General features: G+C 42.5%; 1 protein-coding gene across 1 annotated transcript in view; it reads left to right on the plus strand.

Annotated features, from left to right (window-relative positions):
• The first annotated feature begins 1,565 nt into the window (after positions 1–1,565).
• Tsg101 (tumor susceptibility 101) overlaps positions 1,566–23,226 on the plus strand; it is a 32,072-nt gene continuing 10,411 nt past the window's right edge. Inside the window, exons 1-7 of the mRNA XM_052162352.1 lie at positions 1,566–1,714; positions 8,861–8,945; positions 11,439–11,504; positions 13,437–13,600; positions 15,364–15,490; positions 19,059–19,125; positions 21,254–21,345. Coding sequence (XP_052018312.1) covers positions 1,673–1,714; positions 8,861–8,945; positions 11,439–11,504; positions 13,437–13,600; positions 15,364–15,490; positions 19,059–19,125; positions 21,254–21,345 — 643 coding nt within the window. The 5' untranslated portion in view covers positions 1,566–1,672. The remainder of the gene's footprint in view (positions 1,715–8,860; positions 8,946–11,438; positions 11,505–13,436; positions 13,601–15,363; positions 15,491–19,058; positions 19,126–21,253; positions 21,346–23,226) is intronic.

Here is a 23,226-nt window from a genome sequence, read left to right on the forward strand (position 1 = left end):
CTGAAAGGAATTGATTACATACTAAGATCATCCAGATGTATTCTCTCTCACTACTGTCTATACTAGGCTTTATACTTTGGATGATTGTACTTATAAAATGTAATATGAATTAATGGTTAATATGTGGCTTTTTTATTTTAAAGATTATTTTATAGCCCGGCAGTGATGGCGCACACTCTTGATCCCAGCGCTTGGGAGGCAGAGGCAGGCAGATTTCTGAGTTTGAGGCCAGCCTGGTCTACAGAGTCAGTTCCAGGACAGCCAGGACTATACAGAGAAACCCTGTCTTGGAAAAGCCAAAAAGCCAAAAAAAAAAAAAAAAAGATATGAGTTTTTGCCTGCATTGGATGTATGAGTACCTCCTGCATGCCTGGTGCCCATGAAGGCTGTCAGGATTCCCTGTAACTGGGAACTTACCCCTAATCCTCTGCAAGAGCAGCAAGTACTCTTTACTACTGAGCTATCCCTTCAACCCCTATCACAAGCTTTGATTGGAAACAAAAACTCAACCGAAACTGGGCATCACTCATCTCTTGTATTCTACAAGGCAATTAAGATCTGAAAATGGGGCTGGTGATGAGGCCAGCCTGCCTCCATTTTAGGCTTGAAAGCCACTAGCATCATTTCCTGTTTGATTAAATCTGTTTCTCAAGGATTGGGCTATGCCCCACCTATAACTTTAACTTCAAATATTTCTATACAGCACCCAATGTCTTTGTTTCAAAAGGATATTATGACCACCCGTTATAACTACCTGTCAAGACCACTTTGTCATGACTACCTTGTTAAGACCCCCTTGCCATCGTGTCTTTGCTTCACAAGATGTGTTATGGCCATTTTGTTATGTTCTGTTCCTGTAACCCTGCCTATTTACCTGCCAAATCGCCCATTTGGAAACGCCCTACACCTGAGCTATAAACCCATTTTCTTGCCTACATCCAATGCTGACTTCCTGTACACAAATTTAAAAGCTTGTGTTAATTAATTGCTTGCTTTGATTAATTTGGCTATGATGATTTGGGTTCACGGTCTTTCTCCTTGCGTCTTTGGGATTAACACTGGAGAGGCGGCTCAGAAGTTTGAAGGGGAAAGTTCTTCATAATCTAAAATTAAGCCTGCCCTCAAGCCAGGCAGACTGCGGCCTGCGTTATCTTTATGTGTGCACACAGTAATTGTTAGGAGAAAGTATCCTGAGGAGGAAATTACCGCATGGCTTCCTAAAGGAAAAAAATCTCCTTTGCCCTTGCGAACATAACATGAAGGGCTTTCGGGCATTTAAACTGACAATAACAGAAACGGATGTGATAATCAGAAGTGCCTCGGCTTAGTCACCCAAAGGAACTCCTGGGTCTAGAATGTCCACGAGTTAGTTCCGTGAGTGGCGCGAGCCCAGGACCTTCCGAGCGACACTGGGTGGCAAGGCTCGCTACGGGGTTCTTCAGGGCCGAGATAGGCTGGCCAACATCTGCACCGCTAGCACCTGTGGAAGCGACCCGATCTCTTGCCGACCTCGCACCGCAGAACAGCGTCCCCGGAAGTGACGCACGGGAAGCGGAAGTACGGTTCGCCGGCTTCCTGCTTGGCAGGGGCGGGGCGGCGGCGGCGATTGTCTGGCGGCCTGGGGCGGCCCCGTGGCGCCTACCCTCTGCCTGTGGGGACGGAGGAGCGCGCCATGGCGGTGTCCGAGAGTCAGCTGAAGAAGATGATGTCCAAGGTGAGCCCGCGCCCTACTGGGCGGCCCCGCGGGCTGGGCTGAGGCCTCCTATCCTCTGCGGAGCGGCCCTTCCCGCCTTCGCCTCCATAAACAAAAGCGGGGTCGTGCCTGGCGCGGCCGCCGCTGTCCGCCCGGCCGCTGCTGCTTACGGTCCCAGACGGCCCTGCCGGCCAGAGCCTGGCCCTGCTCAGCCAGTCCCTGCGCGCCTCTCCCCGGCCCAGTCCGGCACACCCCACCGGAGCTCGGGAACTGTTGGTGCAATTGGTTCGCTGAAGTAGAGCAGCCAGAAATTCTAGGCTGCCAGCCCTTCCCCACTCTGAGAACTCTGCAGTTGCGTTCCATTGCTTGCATTGACTGTGATTAACGCAGTTGTTTGCTTGTTTACTTTGAGTTGAACTTAGAAATTCCTACTGCTTGACTGGTTGTGAGGTGTTTTTTTTCTCTCACTTTTTAAAAGACCTTTTGGATATTTTGCATGTTAGCTACGTAGTACTTACTACTGGGCACCTAACTGCAGAATGCTTTGCTTTTTCAATTTACCAAATTTAGTTGGAATGAAATTTACGTAACGTAGTTGAGTCCTAACTCCTTTAGTCGTTGAATTGGCTTTGATACTCTTATCAGAGCAGTAATAGAGATCGTAGGTTTAAGAAGTTTCCAATTTACAAGGAAACAGGAATAAGCTGGGCGTGGCGGCACAAGCCTTTAATCCCGGCAGTCTGTAGGCAGTTGACCAACAGATCAGGACAGATCGTGAACTCCAGACCAGCCAGGGATACACAGTGAGACCGAGTTTCAAAACAAACATAAACTTTTTCTTTTTTCTTTTTTTCCTCTTTTAATCTTTGTAAAGCTAGATTTTTTTTTTTTTTTTTTTTTTTTTTTTTTTTAGTAAAGTCATTCCCTGAGTCCTTGAAGACTCATGTCTTTTGGTTGTCTAACCATTTAATCTTTTAGGCATTACTTATGTTTTCCTGTAGTTATCTGTAATGACAGATGGGGGCAGTGGTCCAGCTAAAGGTCCATACCACAATGTTTATCTTCAAATCATTTGTTTTTCAAAGCCTCAATTAAGCTTCTAGAGGATGTAGCCCATTAACTTCATCTGATTGGGGATCTCTGCCCTTATCAAGACATTCTGGCTCATGCAGAGAGACAGACAGACAGTGTTGGTGTTTTAACATTGCTACTGATCTTTTTTCTCCTTTGAATGTCATCTTAGTTCCCATCCTAAACAGACTTTTCTTAGCACCATTTTTGGTTGTGATTTTTACCAATTAAGTATATTTCTACATTTGTCTATCTTTATGCAAATAACTCTTTACTTTGTTCATACCAGTAACCTTCTGTTTTTTAACATACAACATTTTATTATAATAGAAGATGAATCACTACTAACTGGGGAGAAGAAAGTGGTCACAATAAAACTTGTTACTGAGTTTAAAATGAAGCCATACACTTTTATTGGTTGGGAGGCAAAGGTAGCACATCTCTGAGTTCGAGGCCAGCTTGGTCTTCAATAATGAGACCCTGTCTCAAAAAAACAAAGCACTATTGTACCATAAATTGTAGGGATTTGACAGTGTGAACAATTAGACTAAAACTTGTACTTCTGAGCTTACTTATGTAGAAGCCGCTATTAAAATCATGGTAATAGCATTGGACATGATAACAGCTTTTGAGGAAAGTAAAACAGGAAGAAATGGTGGTGGTAGTGGCAGTAGCTTTCTATTGGATGGTAAGGGGAGGACTTTGTAAGAAGTCTATTTGACCAGAAACCTGAGCATATAAGGAAATGAGCTCTGGAACAGTCTGGGGTAAGAACATTTCTAGGAAGAAGGAGAAACAAGTACAGAGGCCTGAAGCAGAAGTTGATCAGCTAAAGGCTGGAAGCGAGACTAGCGGGGCAGGCAGCGAGTAGTGCTGTTTGACATTGAGCGCCAGTGATGTGGGAGACTTTGAAAGGCCTTGTAGGCCAGGGTAAGGATTTTGGAATTTGATTGGATTATGCTAGGAAACAATTAAGTTTTTGTTTTTTCAGTTATGTGTATGGAGCCAGATGTAGTGACATACATAATAAAAGATCTCTGAGTTTAAGCACTGGCCAGATCTACATATTGAGGTCCAAGGCTACACAGATTGTGTCACCAAAAACACACCTCCAAAAAAAACCAGAAACAAATGTATGTGTTTGTGCAAACAGAGTTGGGTAGACACAGAGGCCAGGGCATTGGATCCCTCTATGTAGGTGTGTGCACATGAGTACAGGTACACACAGAGGCCAGGGCATTAGATCCCCTGAATGGGTGTGTGCACATGAGTACAGGTACACACAGAGGCCAGGGCATTAGATCCCCTGAATGGGTGTGTGCACATGAGTACAGGTACACACAGAGGCCAGGGCATTAGATCCCCTGTGTGGGTGTGTGCACATGAGTACAGGTACAGAGGCCAGGGCATTAGATCCCCTGTGTGGGTGTGTGCACATGAGTATAGGTACACACAGAGGCCAGGGCATTAGATCCCCTGTGTGGGTGTGTGCACATGAGTACAGGTACACACAGAGGCCAGAGCATTAGATCCCTCTGGATCTAGAGTTACAACTATTTGTGAACTAAGCAAGAGCAGTATGTGCCTTTGACCACCAAGCCATCTCTTTAGCTTCTCCCTCCCATTTTTTTGTTTTTGTTTTTGTTTTGAGGTTCTCACTTCCTAGACCAGACTGACTTCTAAGAGACAGCCACCTTACTCTGCCTCTGGTGAGACTACAGGCGTGATCCACAGCACCCAGCCCAGGGGTACTCTAGGTGCTCTACTGAGACTAGGGTTTAAGAGTAGCAGTAGAGACAACCCCTGCTGCAGCTCACTTAGACCATAGTTGTACCTATGGAGGTAGAAGTCAGATTGTGGAGATAGTTGTGAAAGATTTGTTTTTAAGAGCACTTCTCTGTCTATGTGCTGTATATGTGGGTGCCCACAGAGGCCAGAAGAGGATGTTGGATCTCTTGGAGCTGGAGTTATAGGCAGTTCAGAGTCTGCCAGTGTGAGTCTTAGGAACTGAATTTGCAAGAGTAACAAGTGCTCTTAGCCACTAACCCATCTCTCCAGCCCAAGATTCTGGATATATTTTGAAGGTAACGCTGAGCAAGATTTGTGGACTGGGAGGGAGATGCTCAAGGACAACTTGAAGATTTTGGTACCTGAACAGCAACTAGAGTTAAGATGTGGGAAGAATAAAAATAAAATTGGGAGGGTGATAAAGAATTTTGTTTCTGATCAGTTTAATGTTCTTTAGATATACTGCCAAACTGGTGAAGTACTCTCTTTTCCCTTACCCATAAGGAATACATTCCAAGACAAAGCAGATATATTTTTTCCGTTTTTTTTTTTTTTTCTAATTTTTATTTTTGGTTTTTTTCCAGACAGGGTTTCTCTGTATAGCCCTGGCTGTTCTGGAACTTACTCTGTAGACCAGGCTGGCCTCGAACTCAGAAATCTGCCTGCCTCTGCCTCCCAGAGAGCTGGGATTACAGGCGTGCGCCAGCACCTCCCGGCAAAGCAGATATATTAAACCATGTATATAGTGTGCTTTTTCCTATGCATGCCTCCCTGTGAGAAGATTTAAACTTACAAGTTACTTTGAGTAAGAGTTTAATAATAATGTAACAAGATAGAAAAATGATAAAAGATCTCCTAATCCTGTTTCCAGCATTACTCCTCTTGAACTTGAGGCCCACTGAGTGCAGTAGTTCCTTGAACACAAGCACAAGGACATTTGCTCTTAGGCCAGTCAGTCACTAACAGGCGGGGTAGCCTAACAGTTGTGGATATGCTGGACGTAGAGATGACTCACTTCCTGGGCAGGACAGTAGGACTGAGATTTCATCAAGATGTCATGCTACTTAGAAATGCAAGTTTAGCACACCTTTAATCCCAGCACTGGGAGGCAGAGGCAGGTGGATCTCTAGGAGTTCAAGGCCAGCCTGTCTACATGAGTTTCAGGACAGCCAGGGCTACACAGAGAAACCCTGTCTTGAGAAGAGGGAAAAAGTGCAATTTAATGTATATGAATTGTTTATTTCTAAAGTTCCCTGGTGTTTTGTGACACGAGTGTTTACTGGTAAGGAGACGGGCACTGTTCCTTCCTCATGACTGCTCAGCTCCTCCTCTCTCTCCTCGGATATGCCCGCCCATCTTGTGAAGAATTGGAGCACTTTTAGTCTTGGATACCTTGAGCTGCGTGGCACCCTGTTGATAGGGCACAAAGCTGCATACCTCCCAGACCGTGTTCCCCATGAACCTGGTGTGCATATGCTTGGGGAGGCTTCCTCGCTGGCGTTCTTTATCGCCTTGAGGCCCTCCTCGAGGCCCACAGTCAGTAGTACGGGGCCATGGCTGCTTTCTCTTAGATATTTTAGGATTAAGGCTAACCATGGATCACAGAACTGCAGAAAGAAGGCACTATTACACATGTCTGCAGTTATGGAAGAGGTTCACAATGAAAGTGTTTTAGAAGGATGTACATGTGTGTATAGATGTACATGTGTGTATAGATGTACACGTGCCAAGGCAAGTGTTTCAAGTTCAGAAGACTGAATATTTTTGTTGCCAAGTCACTGAAGTCAGTTCTCTCCTGCCACATGGGTTCCAGGGATCAAACTTAGGTCATAAGCTTGGCCAGCAAGCTCTGTCACTTACTGGGATATCTTGACAGCCCTATGTGGACATTTGTTTGTTTGTTTGTTTGTTTGTTTGTTTGTTTGTTTGTTTTGGGTTGGTTGTTTTTCGAGACAGGGTTTCTCTGTGTAGCCCACTCACTCTGTAGACCAGGGTGGCCTCAAACCCAGAAATCCGCCTGCCTCTGCCTCCCAGAGTGCTGGGATTACAGGCGTGCGCTACCACCACCCAGCATTTTTTAGTTTTTTAATTAATGTTCATCCATTTGTATGCAACAGTGAGCATCTGGAGGTCAGAGTATAACTTACAGGAGTTCATTCTTTCTACCATGTGAATCTTGGGAATTGAATTCAGATTTTCAGGTCTTTACCTGCTGAGCCATCTTAGCAATCCATGAACACATTTTAAGAGGAAGGAATCCACTTGGTCAAATACCACTCACAAATAAAACAAAGACAGTGTGGCACACCATATAGCAGCATTGATAACTTTGATAAGCAGTTTTGATGAAGGGGTAGCTATAAAAAATGTGCACCCTTTCTGTTGCTGAGGCAAAAATTCTAGAAGCTACGCTTAAGACCTCTTTCCCCATCACAGAAAATCCCACCAGCTTGCCATTCAAACATATCCAGATCTGATCACATCTCACTATCTCCACAGTAGACTATCCAGAACTGTAGTAGGCTGGAAGAAGATTGTTTTAGACATTAAACAGGGATGACTGACACCATAGGGGTTTCTTCCCAGTGAAAAAAGTTATCTCCAATGAACTTGCTAGGGAGAAGGGGGAAGGACATAAATATCTTGAATCCTTTAGATCCTAAAACTAATTCAAAGGATCGTGTGTGTTAGAATATACTAAGAGAATGAAGTGATCAGCCAATTAACTGATTATGGAGCCTTTGATAGGTCAGATTAACAGGTTTGCAAGGAAGGGTAAAATAGAGATGAGGCTGTCATTATCAGCTAAATACTAGGTTAAAACAGGCTCCTATATGATTAATATAATTTAACAATAAAGAACTGCTCCATACTGATACTTTGCTTTCTGCCTTGCTCTTAAAATTTGTTGGGATAGCTGATTGCTTTTTGTTTATGTTTTTGTTTCCCTTGTACTAAAGGAATTGAACATAGATAGCACTGTGGGTGAGCAAAGTGAGGGCTCTTCCTCTAAGTCATACTTCCAGTAGCTAACTGCTTTTTAGGACAAGCCAATTAAGAGCTTGGCATGGATAGGGCATCAGTGTTCTATGATCAGCTGTGATCTGCCAGATGTGCCTAAACCAGGTGCTAATTCTAAAGTAGAGGAGAGAGCAGTGGGGTGAGAAGCAATACTGTAAGTGATTTGTTGCAAATTGACAGCAAATGCTGCAGTGTGAGAATAAATGGGTAAAGCATGGGAAAGGTTTTGTTAAAAGAAAGATACAGCATAGTGTTTGAATGGCCTGTAATTCCCCAGCCTCCGGGCTTGAGGCAGAAGATTACTAGTTTTGTTGCCAAATTAGGCAATAAAAGAAAACCCCATTAAAAACAACTTTGGATGGAAACCTTTTTTTCTTAATGCCTGCATGTGTGTCCATGTATCTACCTTATACTTGCCTGGTATTGGCTCCCCTGGGACTGGAGTTTCAGACTGTTAGAGTTATACCATGCAGGTGCTATGCAGCCACCCTGGGCCCTCTGGAAGAACAGCTAGTGCTCTTGACCACTGAGGTGTTCTGATAGGGCCTCTTAATTTGAAGAAAAGCACTAAAATGGTGGTGAGCAGCTTCAGTAAGGGTTCACTAGATTAAGAAAAGCAAGCCCAGCCCGGTGGTGGTGGTGCATGCCTGTAATCCCCGCATTCTGGGAGACAGAGGCAGGTGATTTCTGAGTTCAAGGCCAGCCTGGTCTACAGAGTGAGTTCCAGGACAGCCAGGGCTACGGAGAAACCCTGTCTGGGGTGGGGGGGGGGAAGAAAAGGAAGAAAGGCAAGCCCAAGGTCCCCCTTAGGCTTTAATGTTGGTGAGTAGAGGGCTAAGGAAGACTGCAACAAAGATAATGACGTTTTAAGAAAATACAGGCATTTTAAGAAAATGCAGCCTAGCCAGGCGGTGGTGGCGCACGCCTGTAATCCCAGCACTCTGGGAGGCAGAGGCAGGCGGATTTCTGAGTTTAAGGCCAGCCTGGTCTACAGAGTGAGTTCCAGGACAGCCAGGACTATACAGAGAAACCCTGTCTCGAAAAAACCAAATCCAAAAAACAAACAAACAACAACAAAAAAACAAAACAAAAGAAAATACAGCCTGGTGGTGATAGTTCACACTTATTCCCAGCACTTGGGAGGTAGGCATGGTACATCTCTGAGTGTTGAGGACAACAAAGACTACATAGAGAAACCCTGTCTCAAACAGACGAACAAGGAAGGAAATCCAGCAGTAAAATGATTCACATTGGTTTTAATTAAACGTTGTAATGTTTGCTTTTCAGTACAAATACAGAGATCTAACCGTCCGTCAAACTGTCAATGTCATCGCTATGTACAAAGATCTCAAACCTGTATTGGATTCATATGGTAAGTTTATATGACAAAGATCTATCCGTATGATTGAGTTTGTTCCTTGTATGTATGTATGACTACACTTTTCATGATTTCCTTTTCTGTTGGTTGGATTTCCAACTGAAGGATTGAGTTTCCACGTAACTAAGGTGTCAGGAAACAGGAGAGTATAAATCTGAAAAAAACAGATCTGTTGAGTGCTTCCAAGTCTTAAAAAGCCCCGCTTTGATACAGTAGGACACAAAGTTAGGCTTGGGGATATTTGTTCTTCTGTCCTGGGGATCAGTTCCAGCGTCTCATGCATGCTGTATGTCCAGCCCATAGGAGGAATTTTTTTTAATACACAGATTTTTTAAAAAAGATTTATTTATGTATATGACTACACTGTCACTGTCTTCAGACACTGCAGAAGAGGGCATCAGATCTCATGACGGATGGTAGTGAGCCACCATGTGGTTGCTGGGATTTGAACTCAGGACCTCTGAGAATTTTAAAGATAATTTGGTTTGTCATTTTTTAAAGCCTTTCTTTCCAAAGCCAAGAGGTGGGGGGGGGGGGGGGGGAGAGACGGGCAGAGAGAGCATGAGAGGATGCATGCTGCAGCAGGCATATGCAGGTCAGAGAACAACTTCCCACAGGAGTCTGTTCTCCTTTCATCATGTCAGTTATAGGGACTGAACCCAGGTCATCAGGCTCTACAGCAAGCACCCCTACCCAGTGAGCCATCTTGCCAGGCCATTTAACAGTTGTGAAGAAGGTTGCTAAGAACAGCTGAGGGGGGTGGGTTAAAGGCAAAATTCTGTGCTTACATTTTAACAGTTGCAGATTAAACAAAATTAAACGCATATCCTGGAATTATGAACCTGTGATCTCAGCTACTCAAGCTGGAACAGGAGGATTACTTGAACCCTAGAGGTCTAGGCCAGCCTGGGCAATAAATATAGTCTGTCTGTCTGTCTGTCTGTCTCCCCTATCTATAAGAGAGTTTTGGGTTGGGGGGGAGTGTATTTGTGATTGATTGGTTGTTTTTTTCGAGACATTGTCTCTCTATAGCCCTGGATGTTTTGAAACTCAATCTGTAGACTAGGCTGTCCTTGAACTCACAGGGATTCATCTGCCTCTGCCTCCCAAGTGCTGGAATTAAAGACATGTGCCACCACTGCCCGACTAAGACAGATTTTTAAAACTAAGCTTTATTGCAGCAGAATTTCTTAGCTGAGAGGAATGCTATGTTGACTTGCCTAGGTGCTTAGCTTCGGATACTCAGCTCCTCCCTTCCCCCATAGCATCTCCATGCTCAGGAACACATCACCAGACTACTGGGGATTAACTGTCCCTTTCATTTTGTAAATCTGGAAAGTATTTTTTAATAATGGTCTTTAGTTTTAGGTGCCAATTTGTCTTTATACTAAGACAAAATTGTAGCTTAAGAAATATTTGCGGCTGGAGAGATGGCTCAGCAGTTAAGAGCACATGCTGATGTTCCAGGGCATCTCATGCCTTCCCTCTTCAACCCATGAGTGCATGCATACATAGTCCACTTACATACATGCAAGCAGCATACATGTACACATAAAGTAAAAACAAATGCGTGTGGAAGGAGAAGGAGTCTGTATTTAACTGTGGAGACATTTCTGTTTTCAGTACCGTGGTTTGATGCCACCTTGGGATGGAGAATGACAGTAAGGATCTGTGTAGATGAGGATGAACTTGAGCTTCCACTTCCCGTTTCACCTTCTATGTGCTAGGGCTATAGACATGTACCAGCATGCTCAGTTACGAAGTGCTGGATGGAACCCAAGGCTTCAAGCATCTGGGCGAGCGCTCCACCACCAGCTTGGCCACATCCCAGGCTACAGCCAGTGTGTGTTTCTAAAGTGAAATGATGGGAAGTTAGCTTTTAGTATGGCATCATTTAATAGTGACTTCTTCCTGCTTTTTAGTGGTACTAGGGATCGAGCCCAGGGTCTTGACTCTAAAGAAATGTTCTCATGAACTACACTCACAGTTTGATGGAGATTTTTTTTTTATTTACTGATATATTTATTCTTAAATTTGTTAAAAAACAACTTTATTAGCAATATATTTTTTGCTTAATCCTGGCATCCATTTCTATACATAGCTGGAAGCTTCAGAGTGATTTTAATTTTATTTATTTAGGTTGTTTTGAGACAGTATTTTTCTGTAAACCTGGCTATCCTGTAACTCACTGAATACACCAGGCTGGCCTCAAACTCAGAAATCTGCCTGCCTCCACCTCCCAGTGCTGAGATAAAAGGCTCAGGGTAATTTTTAAATGAGCTTAAAACCACTCTGCTTGCAGGCTAAAAGCTTGTATTTGGAAATGCAGCACTCAGAGCCATTTTTACAGGTAACTCAAAGCTTTTAAACTAAGTGAGTCACTGAAGAAGTCTTTGATACTGAACACTAAGTTAGCCTCATTCCATAGTTACCTGGTGGTGTGTACAAAAATGCTTGGGATTAAGTCTTTGTCTTTCTCCCTTTCAGTTTTTAATGATGGCAGTTCCAGGGAGCTGGTGAACCTCACTGGTACAATCCCAGTGCGTTATCGAGGTAAATATTTGTGTGTTCGTGGTATATGTATCTGCAGGCAAGAACATGCTACCAAGGAGTTAAAAGTACAAAGTGTACTTTCTAATGGCCTTCTTGACAACAGATTTCGTTTTAGTCCTAATTTAGACTTTTAGTCCTAATTTGGCGGCAGCACCTCACAATTGTTTTTAATTTCTCTGTCAAGATATAGCAATACGCAAGTACCTCACAATTCAGCTGGAACCTAATGTTTCCTGGAATCATAACACTGTATCGAATCTTCTGTGTCTGCTAGTTCAGCCTCCCTCATAGTGATTCATACCTTTCCAGCCATGGGAAGCTGTACTGGGCAGTGGTGAGGTGGTGCCTTAGGGACAGAATTAGGTCTGACTCTCTGCTGTGTGATCTGAATCAATAATGCCTAGATTGGGTCCTGACAGTTGATGGAAGTGATATAAAGGCTTGCCACTAGCCTGGTATGCACTGAACAGACAGTAAAGGCACCTGTTATTTATGGTTATCATATTGGTAATGATACTGATTTGGATGACTAGTCTCTGTTAACCAGTCAACTCTGCTATACTCAGTGATAATCTGCTTTGGGACAGTTATGTTTGTTATTCCTTGTGGCTAGCTAGGACATGTCGCCAGAGAGGTACAACTTTCAAAGATCCTTCCTTAGTGACCTAGTCCTGTAACAGGCCCCAGAATATCACCATCAGCTTGGAACAAGTGTTTAGAGCAGTGGTTCTCAACCTTCCTAAAGCTGCAATCCTTTAATACAGTTCCTTTGTGTTGTCATGACCTGCAGCCATAAAATTATCCTACTTCATAACTGATGTTGCTACTGTTTTAAATCATAATATAAATATTTGAAAAGCAGAATATCTGATATGTGATCTCCAAAGGAGTCACACCTCACAGGTTGGGAACCACTGCTTTAGAACATGAACCTGGGGCTGGAGAGATGGCTCAGCTGGTAAGAGCACCGACTGCCCTTCCAAAGGTCATGAGTTCAAATCCCAGCATCCACATGGTGGCTCACAACCATCCGTAAAGAGATCTGACACCCTCTTCTCTTGTCTGAAGACAGCTACAGTGTATTTACATATAATAAATAAATATTTAAAAAAAAAAAAAGAACATGAACCTTGGGGACATTACACTACAGGTCTCTGATTGCTGTGCTGTTGAGATAAAAAAGGAGAACAGGGCACACGGGAAGTTCACAGAGATCATGACACTTGTCAGCCATTGGTGCCTGACATGGTCCTGGAGGAAAAGCAGGAAGCCGAGAGCATCTGGGTCGAACTGAGGCTTAATTCCTAACTCCACGGTTGTGTCCTCGGAGAGCGCTCTGCTGAGGGATGCAGGTTGTGGAAGTATATGTACATAAATATTGATTTCATCTAAAGTGAGCCAGCCCCCTTTTCCTCAGCCATTCTTTGTGACTCATAGAATATGGGTCCAAATTTCTGTGGGGGATTCTTGTTTTTTAAAAAATAAGGAATTCTTGCCAGGCAGTGGTGAATGGTGGTCTACAGAGTGAGTTCCAGGACAGCCAGGGCTACACAGAGAAACCCTGCCTCGAAATAAAAAAAAATAGGGAATTCTCAATGTTGATAATAAATCTCAGGCTTTATATATTAGAGTTACACATTGTAGATGTGTTTGGGAGCTGAGAAAAAAAATCAGAAGTTATTAGTATCTGATTTCTTTAGGTGAAACATGCTTTTGCTGAAACTAAGCAGCAAACAGTAAGTTTGACCAACCAAAAGAATGTTGCCCACAGCGAGCAGCCATCACTTTCACTTACATGCCAAAGCTCCCAGAAGCTTCTTGAATTAAAAATAGCCCTAGTGGCAGTTAAGGGGTGGGGGGTTGCTCTCTTATGTGTTACACTCCTGAAAAATAATAGAAGTAGAGTAATTGAGGTTTCTTCTTCTCTCTCAGGTAATATATATAATATTCCAATATGCCTGTGGCTGCTGGACACATACCCGTATAACCCTCCTATCTGTTTTGTTAAGCCTACTAGTTCAATGACTATTAAAACAGGGAAGCACGTGGATGCAAATGGGAAAATATACCTGCCTTATCTACATGACTGGAAACACGTAAGTATTGTGTGGGTCTATGAAGTGATTGCATGTATGTTCTGCTCACTAGCATCCCTCTTCAGTTTGTACCTAAGGAAGGTTGCAAGGTAAGTTCAGACGGTGGACTAGTCACTGAACTGAGGCTCTCGTTTATTCCTTTGGTTTCTGATGAGTTTGTTTGTTTAGGTGTCTACCTCAAATTAAGCTGGCCTCAAATTGTAGTGATCAATTCTCCCTCAGCTTCCCAAGTATTAAGATGACAGACATGAGCTGTAATACTATCCAGCTGAAAGGTTCTGTAAAAGAATCCATAGTGCTCATTCACCACTTTATTTACTTAAATATAAACTTAGACAAGGTTCAGAGATAGACTCTTACCTTACAAAATGGGCACACTGATGGGATGTGTTTGGGAACTCAAATCTTATTCTTCAGAGCATTGCTATCAAGGACAACAGTTGGGAACTTGTGTTTCTGCCTCTGATAGTGTAACTGGCAGAACAGCGTTTATACCACAAACAGCCAGAAGCCTATATTGTATTGGTGTTCTCTAGAGGAACAGAAGCAATACAATGAATATGTTACAAAGGAAGATTTTTGTTTTGTTTTTAAAGATTTAATTTTATTTTTGTGTGTATGAATGTTTTACCTAAATGTGTTTACATACTACATGTATGCCTGGTGTCTATGGAAGCCAGAAGATGGCATCAGATCCCCTATAACTAGTGTTGCAGGCAGTTGTTAGCCACCATGTGAGTCCTGGGAACTGAACTCAGATCCTCTGCAAAAGTAGCCTGTGCTCTTAACTGCTGAGCCACCTCTCCAGCCCCAGAAAGAGACTTATTAGATTGATATGTGTGTTGGATTGAGTAGATAGTGGTCATCTGTACATTGGAGAGGCTGAGAGCTCAGTAGCTTCTCAGTTGCTCATCCTGTGTTAAATGCCTGGAGGAAACCTGGAGGTCCAGTAGTCGTCAGTTCACATAAGAAAGCCAAACAAAGCTGGTGTCCAGTGTCGGAGGAGGTAGCAGCAGCAGTGCCGGCAGAGGGCCAGATGCATAGATGTACTCACGGGCAAGTGGAAGGTGGGCAGGACAGAAGAACAGAGCGCTGCCCTCTGAGCTCTTTGTGTCTGGGCTGAGATGGGAAGGGTTTGCCCACTCAGGAAGGGTCTTCCTTCTTAGTTGTCAATTGACAGCAAGAATTAACCACATTTATTTTGAGAGAGAGAACTGGGAAATAGAATGAACTTGTAAGAGCCTGGCTTGGAGTGGGCCCAGTCCCTTTTGTAGCTCACTGTTTTTTGTAGCTCACTTTTGTAGCTCCTGTTACTAGAAAACTTGGGCCTGCTCTGTACTTCTTCACAAGTATGTAAAGTGTCACTACACCAAAAAAGAGAGCTATGTGTAGGTAAAGAAGATTCAGACATGTTTCCATGCTTTTATGTAACCCGTAGTCCCATTTGAAAATTGGCGTGTTCAGGAAAACAGCTGGGCCAGCAACGTGGCTTCCTGGGTAAGGACATAGGCCACGCAAGCCTGGTGATATCAGTTTGATTCCTGGAATTCAAGTGCAGAATGGAAAGAGAACTGATTCCAGAGTTGTTTCAGACCTCTGCACACACACTGGAATATGTGTTCATGCATACATATAATAAAAAGCTGAGAGAGTAAAGAAGATTGTCAGAGTTTTGAAAACTAACAACAATAATGCCAAACACTTCTATTTTGAACTGATTATAGGTGACATGATTTCTTGGGTTCCTTCCCACCCCCTTTTAGCCACGGTCAGAGTTGCTGGAGCTTATTCAGATCATGATTGTGATATTTGGAGAGGAGCCTCCAGTGTTCTCCCGGCCTACTGTTTCTGCATCCTACCCACCATACACAGCAACAGGGCCACCAAATAGTAAGTACATTGAGATCTGACTTTAAAATTGGCAGAATCAAAACAAGCTTGCAAAACTCTTAAAATAACTTCACTTTGCTTTTTAGCTTGTCAAGTTAGTGGAGTTTTGGGAAGTATTCTGAGGCCCCACATCTGCATGTACAGGTTCCTACCAAAGACTGGCATTTGGGCTTCCATCTGTGGGTAGAAAATCAAAGTGTGGATGTTCTGGATTCCAGAGTGGAAGAGAAGATGCCAAATAGAGCTAGAAGTTTTAAATTATGCATGCCGTGGAAAAGCCTTATTTGACCACCTAGAAAGCAGATGTAATTTTAAAAGGTAGCCTGAGCACCTCTGTGATTCCAGGATCAATGTTATAGAGAATTAATTACAGTCAGCTAGCTCATTCCCTTGAGCTATTCTGGGTATACACAATTGGACATCTAGCTCTTGGCTGCTTCTCAATAGTACAGCCAATTTGTGACTACCTTGTCAGAAGGGTGAGAGCAAGTGGACAGTACTGGTCCACCCCTGGGATAGCTCCATCCTGTTCTGTTTATCTGAATGATTCTTGCTGATACTTCAGAATCATCCTGGATAATTGGAAGTTGGTTGTACTTATTTGTTTTGCCGTTTTTGTTTTGTACTGATTTTATTGTGTTTTAAGTTGTCATTCTGACAAACTTCTCCTTGAAGACCAGTTATGTGAGCTTTATTTCCCTCTGTCTAAAGTCATTCTCTTGTTTTTAATCTATTTTTCATGAAGACTATCTTGATTCTTGAGTAGAATGAGAATGTAAAAGAAGTGATTTCACTCACCCCTCACCTCCAACCCCCTACCCAGCATAAGCTTGTTAGGACTCTTGCTTCCTGTATTAAGGATACTAGTGATTGTTTTGACTGAGTGTTTTGAGTTTAAAATGGCAAATATTTCCTAGACTGGTCACCCCATTTATTTGTTGAGATAACTTATTTACCACTTGGGACAAAGAACCTTTCTCTGTTTCTTTCAGTTTCACATTGCCTTTGAAAGTATCGTATTCCAGAAAGCTCACACTAGTCATTTTTGCAGTCCAGCTTTGTGCTCACCGTCTCATCAAGCACTGAAGAGCTAGTTTAAGTTAAGCTAGTTTAGTTAATCACTAAGAGACCATTGTACTGTCCATCCATTCCAATTGTAACAACATTTTAGACGTTTAGATAATAACCATCATTACCATCAAGTATGACTGTGAACAATGGTATGGATTCCTCCTATACACGTACTAAGTAATAGCTAAGAATCTTGGGTACATATTTGAATAAATAATTAGTAGTTGAGAAATCATAGCTCAGAACATTTCTTAACTCTCGGGATAACTTTTAAGTGATGAGTCATGTTACAAGAAATTATTAAAAACAGGTGCAATAGTATATGCCTGTAATTCCAAAGACTTTGAAGGTTTAGCCAAAAGAATTGTGTGAGCCTAGGAGTTCAGGGTCTGTCTGGGCAGCATAGTCTTTAAGAAGTCAGCATTATGGGACTGGAAAGACAGCTCAGCAGTTAAGAGCACCTGTTGCTCTTGCAGAGGACCCATATGGCAGTTTACAACAGTCTATAATTCCACTTCTGGAAGATCAGTTCCCTCTTCTGACCCTGCAGGTACCAGGCATGCATGTGCAGCACATAAGTAGTTACAGGCAAGACTACTCAGACTCATAAAATTAAAGCCAACATTTTATCCAAACCTCATTTTCAAAATTTATTTTAATGATTTATGAATGTGTCTTTGTGAGTATATGCACATGAGTGCGGGCACCTGAGAAGGCCAGAGGCATCAGATACCCTGTAACTGGAGTTGTAGTCAGCTGTGAGCTGTCCAGTGTGGGTGCTAAGAATAGAACTCAGGTCCTCTGCAAAAGCAGTACTTGCTTATAACCACTGAGCCATTTCTCTAGCCCCTTAAACTTGTGTGTGTGTGTGTGTGTGTGTGTCTGTCTGTCTGTCTGTCTGTCTTGCTATGTTTTGTCTCTTAACTATGGAGCCATCTCTCCAGGCCCTGAAGTGACACATTTGTAAGAAAAAAAAATTGCTTATGATTATGAGGAAATTACAACTCAGAGATGGTGCTTTATACATTGGAGAAACCAGCATGGAAGTGAGTGATACTGACCATGTGTGTTGCTAATATGTAACTCACTTGTTTAAGAGATACTCAAAGATGTCAACTGTGCTTCCTACTTGGAAAGTGTCTGTGTGTGTGGAATGGAGTTGTAAGATTTGGGGAGTTTTTGTTATTGTTTAGTTTAATTTTGTTTTGTTTTGTAATGAAATACTGAATTTCTTCATTATTATATTAATATAATATTCAGTATTATAGCATCTACTGATACATCCTAAGAAGGCTGTAAACCCTGATATGTTAGGCTGGTAAAGGCTTCCAAGTCTGTTGCTGATAGCAGCCCAGTGTACTTCTCCCACTTGCTTGTATTCTGTCACTAGGAGGTCACTTTTGAAAGATTCCATGTCTTTTTCTTCCAGCTTCATCTGTCACACCTCTCTACTAGATCACTCTACATTCAGTCTTAACCTTAAGAGGCTTGCTCTGCCTCTTAGATTTAAATTAGCTCTTTTCCTGGGTAATCCCAGAGATAGCACTCTTTGCTTGCCCTGCTGGCATGATATACAAAACGTAGCCACTTTGACTCTATCGCTCCAACTGAATTCTAAGCAACATGTAGCCAAGAATTCCTTCTCTTCTTATTAGCCTCACCTGGCCTCACCTTGTCTCGCCTCTTCTCTTCTCTTCTCTTCTCTTCTCTTCTCTTCTCTTCTCTTCTCTTCTCTTCTCTTCTCTTCTCTTCTCCTTTCCCCATCTCTTCCCTACCCTTACCCCCACCAAATCCCTAGTTCCTGTCATACAGAAGACAATAAAACATTTGTTTATTGACTTAAGTGTTGATTCACCATTGATCTAATGAGAAAAGTTGACTCTGAAGGCAAGTCCTTTTCCATCCAGGCCAGTTAGCCCTTGGCACCACTGACCTTACAGGCTTCTATAAGTGAATGAGGCATTCTTGAAGACTAATGGCTTTAACTTTTCCCCCTAATATTTCCAAGCTTTTTAAAGTCAGAGTCAATCTAGAGTGTGGTTGTAAGTTTCATATAGGATTTCTTACTGTGATTTGGAGTCTTAAATTCTAAACAAGCCAACAAAACCAGCTATGCAGCTCAGTTAATCTGGTCCGAAGACTTCTTAGATGCAGAGGCACTACTCTCTAAGAAGCAGTCATAGAGCAAATAAGGTCAGCATTACCTTCTCCTATTACAGGTGAACTTGGGGCTGTAACGCCTACCAGGTTGGCCTGTCTGCCAGCCATTTCTTACTGGGATTTGCATGAGTGTTACTTACATTTAATGAGTTGGGAATTAAATGACTTCAAATTACTTATTCTTTAAACAATATTGGTCAGATGTTGGTTTTGTTTTGAGCCTGAGATTGGATTCTTGGTGTGAAATTCTGCTGTGGTTTGATAGTAGTTCATATTGCTCTACAGCCTTTATATTCAGGACTGCATATGACTTTCAAATGTTAAAAATTATTTTTAGCCTCCTACATGCCAGGCATGCCAAGTGGAATCTCTGCATATCCATCTGGATACCCTCCCAACCCCAGGTAATGAAAATCTATTAATTACATTTGGAATCAAAATAATGCTAACTGGGGAATTAAATATATTTAGTTGGAATTCAGTGAGGTTGGTGTATTGGTGTTTGTTTTTTGAAATAGATATGACTGAGTAGACTCAATTCTAGTTCAGTCTTGGTATTAGATAGGCAGACAGACAGAAAAATAGATAACATACATACCTACATACATACATACATACATACACACACATATACATATATGTATACATATAAGCACACATATATATGCCTATATACATATATTTAGGTATGCTATTATATACCATATTTGGCTAATTGGTGGGATTTTGTGGTCTATATGTGCCCATAATTACAAAGGAGGTATAGATTGTCTAGACTTGGTAATAACAGTAATCTTGATTGGTTTGAGGCCTTAACATACTTGCTTTTTCTTTTTTAAAAAATTTATAAAGGTTAGAGAAATGGCTCATTAGTTAAAGAGCACTTTCTGCTCTTCAAAAGGAACCTGAATTTGACTCCTAGCACCCAGATTAGGAACTCTAGCTACAGGGATCCAGCATTCTCTTTTGTCTTCACTGGCACCCACACATATACACTGAAAGTAAAAATAATAGCTGGGCATCAGCACTCCAGAGGCAGAAGCAAGTGGTTCTTTATAAATTCGAGGCCAGCTAAGACACTGTCTCAATAAACAAATTAAATAAATACAAATAAATCTTTAAAAAGAAACTTTGGATTTTCTAGAATGGAAATTTAGGACTACTTAAAGATTTATTTATTATTATATGTAAGTACACTGTAGTTGTCTTCAGACACTCCAGAAGAGGACATCAAATCTCATTACAGATGGTTGTAAACCACCATGTGGTTACTGGGATTTGAACTCAGGACCTTCCGAAGAGCAGTTGGTGCTCTTAATCGCTGAGCCATCTCACCAGCCCCAATTTATTTATTTATTTATTTTAAGATTTGCTTTCAAAGTGAATGTTTAAGGTTACCAATAAGACCCAGGTTGTCCTTAGGAATATTCTAGCAATTTTTGCCTCTCTGAAGGTAACCTTATATAATCAGAGCCAAGCAAAACCATTTGACCATTTACTACTTTGGGGTTTTTTTTTGGGGGGGGGGGTGTTTTTTTGGGGGGGGTTGGTTTTTTTGGATTTGGATTTTTTTGAGACAGGTTTTCTCTGTTTAGCCCTGGTTGTCCTCGAACTCAGAAATCTGCCTGCCTCTGCCTCCCAAAGTGCTGGGATTACAGGCGTGCGCCACCACTGCCCGGCAAGCTCACACTTTTTTTAAAGCTATGTTTATTTTATTTTTTATGTGTATGAGTGTTTTTCTTATGTGTATGTCTGTGCACCGCTTGCATGCCTGGTTCCTTACGAGCTCAGAAGAAAGTACTGGATCCTCTGAAACTGGAGTTATGGACAATTGTGTTATTGCTAGAAATTGAACCTCAGTCTCATGCAAGAGCAACTGAGCCATTTCTTCAGCTGGTCTGGAACTTACCACAGCTGGGATTATAGGTGTGAGCGACCTGTTGGACTCTGTTTTGTAGGTTGACTTGATTGTTTTGAGTTTTCTGAGATAGACTCTTGCTATGTAGCCCATACTGGCCTCATACTCTTTTTGAGACAATCCTTGTGGTTGTCCTAGAGTTTTCTATGTAGACCTATGTAGCTGGCCTCAAAATCACAGACATCCCCTACATCTACCTCTGCTTCCTGAGTGTGGTGGCATCCACAGAGGTCAGAAGAGGGTGTCAGATTCCCTGGAGCTAGAGTTACTGGTAGCTATGAGCCAGCATGTCATGCTGGGAACCGAACCTGGGTCCTTTGCAAGAGCAGCAAGAACCCTTACCTACTGAGCCATCACTCCAGCCTCTGGCCTCATACTCAAAGCACCCTTTTGCTTCAGCCTCCTTCCCAGATTGTAGGCACACACTGCATGCTTGGCCCTGACAGTTTATTTTCAAACCCAGTATAATTTCCATGCACTGTTCCTTGAATAAACACCTTCTTCTCTAAAACTTTACGCCCATTATCTGGCAGTATAATATGTCAGTCTCTCAGTGGGGTTCTTTTAGCACGGTAGTGTTGGGTCATCTTTACATTTGGTGTTCTTTTCTATAGTGGTTATCCTGGCTGCCCTTACCCACCTGCTGGCCCATACCCTGCCACAACAAGCTCACAGTACCCTTCCCAGCCTCCTGTGACCACTGTTGGTAAGTATAAGCATTTGGATTTTTCTATATAAGTCGTCTCATGTTGTGAAACTTGTATTTCATTTTTACATGTAAAATTTTATAATATTCTTCCATATTGGAGAGCTATCGTGATCAATGTCTTGTAATGTAAAATGATGTGATTTAACATTCTGTAAATGAGCCTTCTCATTTACCATTTAGAAGTCTAAAAATGTCGCTGATAACTCATTAATACTTTCCTGTTTGCCACATTCTTACTGGTGGATCTCACATGTTTTGAGTCACTAGGGTCTGAGTGACCTTCACAGAAGCAGGGAGCTGATGGAATAGTCCTAAAGACATAGCCCCAAAAGTAAGGTTGGGTACTACTAGCAGATCCTAGGGCCCTGTGGCCTGACTGTATGGAGACAGGTGAGCTCACCTGTAGGAGAACACACCAGAGTTAGCGTGAAAGGATCAGTAAGATGGTGTCGCACACCAGTGGTGTTTGCTTTTTCGAGCTGTCTGACCCTCGAGGACTTACGCAGTTGGCGTGCAGAGTGCCTCCCTTTTGTCACTGCATTTGCCTTCTGTTTCCAGGCCACCTCTGCTTCTCTACTGAAGCCTATGTGTTCTGACTCACACTGGGTTATCATTTCAGCCTTTTCCTTTCTTGCCTACTGGACTACTGTCATTAGCACACAAAAACATGCTCTAAAACAGCCTTTAAAAGCCTCAGCTGCACTTCCCTGTTTGCACTACCCCATTTCTTCCTCACAACAAACTTCCTTGAGACTGTGGCCTTTCCTTGTTATCTTCAACTCTTCTTGCCTTCCCGCTACCATTCCTCTAAAACTGCTTCTGTCGGAGTCACGGTGATCTTTAGGGGTTTAAATCCAGTAGCTGGTGACTGCTGTCTGTTCTTGGTCTCTCTGTGATGTTTGACACCGTGCGCCTCTGCCAGCTTGTCTGTCTTTCCAGGGAACCACGCTTTGTCCCTTTCCTTCTATATCTCAGGTGCTTATGCTTGGTCTCTGCAGGTTCCTTCTCTTATGTTGGAATGCCCAATTAGTTCTTGGCACTTCGATTCTTCACTCTAATGGTAGAGCTTTAAATGCCCTGTCTCTACCCACAGCTGCTGAACTGTGTCTAGTCTGCACCTCTCCTAACCTCTACAGTCTTTTATCCAACTGCCTTGGTGTCTCCACTTGAGGTTTAATAGACATCTTAAACTCAACATGACCCAAGTTGAACTCAGGTCTTTCTACAGTTTATCCATCTCCATTGATACTGATTCCATATGCTAACTCAAGTCATCCTTGATTCCTCTAGAATTCTCTTATCTTCAAAATATAGAAATGTGACCATACCCACTGCCAGTATAAGTCACCATTATCACATCTAAATTACTGTATGAGAACCGTCAGTCCCTGCATTTGTTTTTAACATAAGCAGCCTGAAGGATCTTACTCAAATGTGAGTTGATGATGTTACTCCTCTACTGAAAACCTTGTTTCCCTCAGAGTTTAGTACAAAAGTCTTAGGCTTGGAAGGTCTTTTTGGATCCTGCCCCTCGTTATTTCTATTACCTTATCACCTGCTAGTTTTATGACATAGATTTGTTTGTTAATTATTTTCTTTGTATTATTGTCAGACTCACTCTAACCAATCTGTGCTACTACCTCCTCACACAGCTGGCCTGTGGCCACTCTCCTGTGTGTATTTGCTGAGTGCTTGAATGAATGCACTCACAAGATGATGAGAGGCTGGTGTTTATTATGTTTTCTGATATCATGAGATCTGATCCCAGACTCTCGTGTCTATGCCTTTGCTCTCCAGACAGGGTCCGCCTCTGTTGTCATCAGCAGGATCTAACGGCACGACTTTGATGCATTAAATATGCTTGTCTTTCTGTAATGT

The sequence above is a fragment of the Apodemus sylvaticus genome, chromosome 1 (genome assembly GCF_947179515.1).
Source record: "Apodemus sylvaticus chromosome 1, mApoSyl1.1, whole genome shotgun sequence".
Lineage (NCBI taxonomy): Eukaryota > Metazoa > Chordata > Mammalia > Rodentia > Muridae > Apodemus > Apodemus sylvaticus.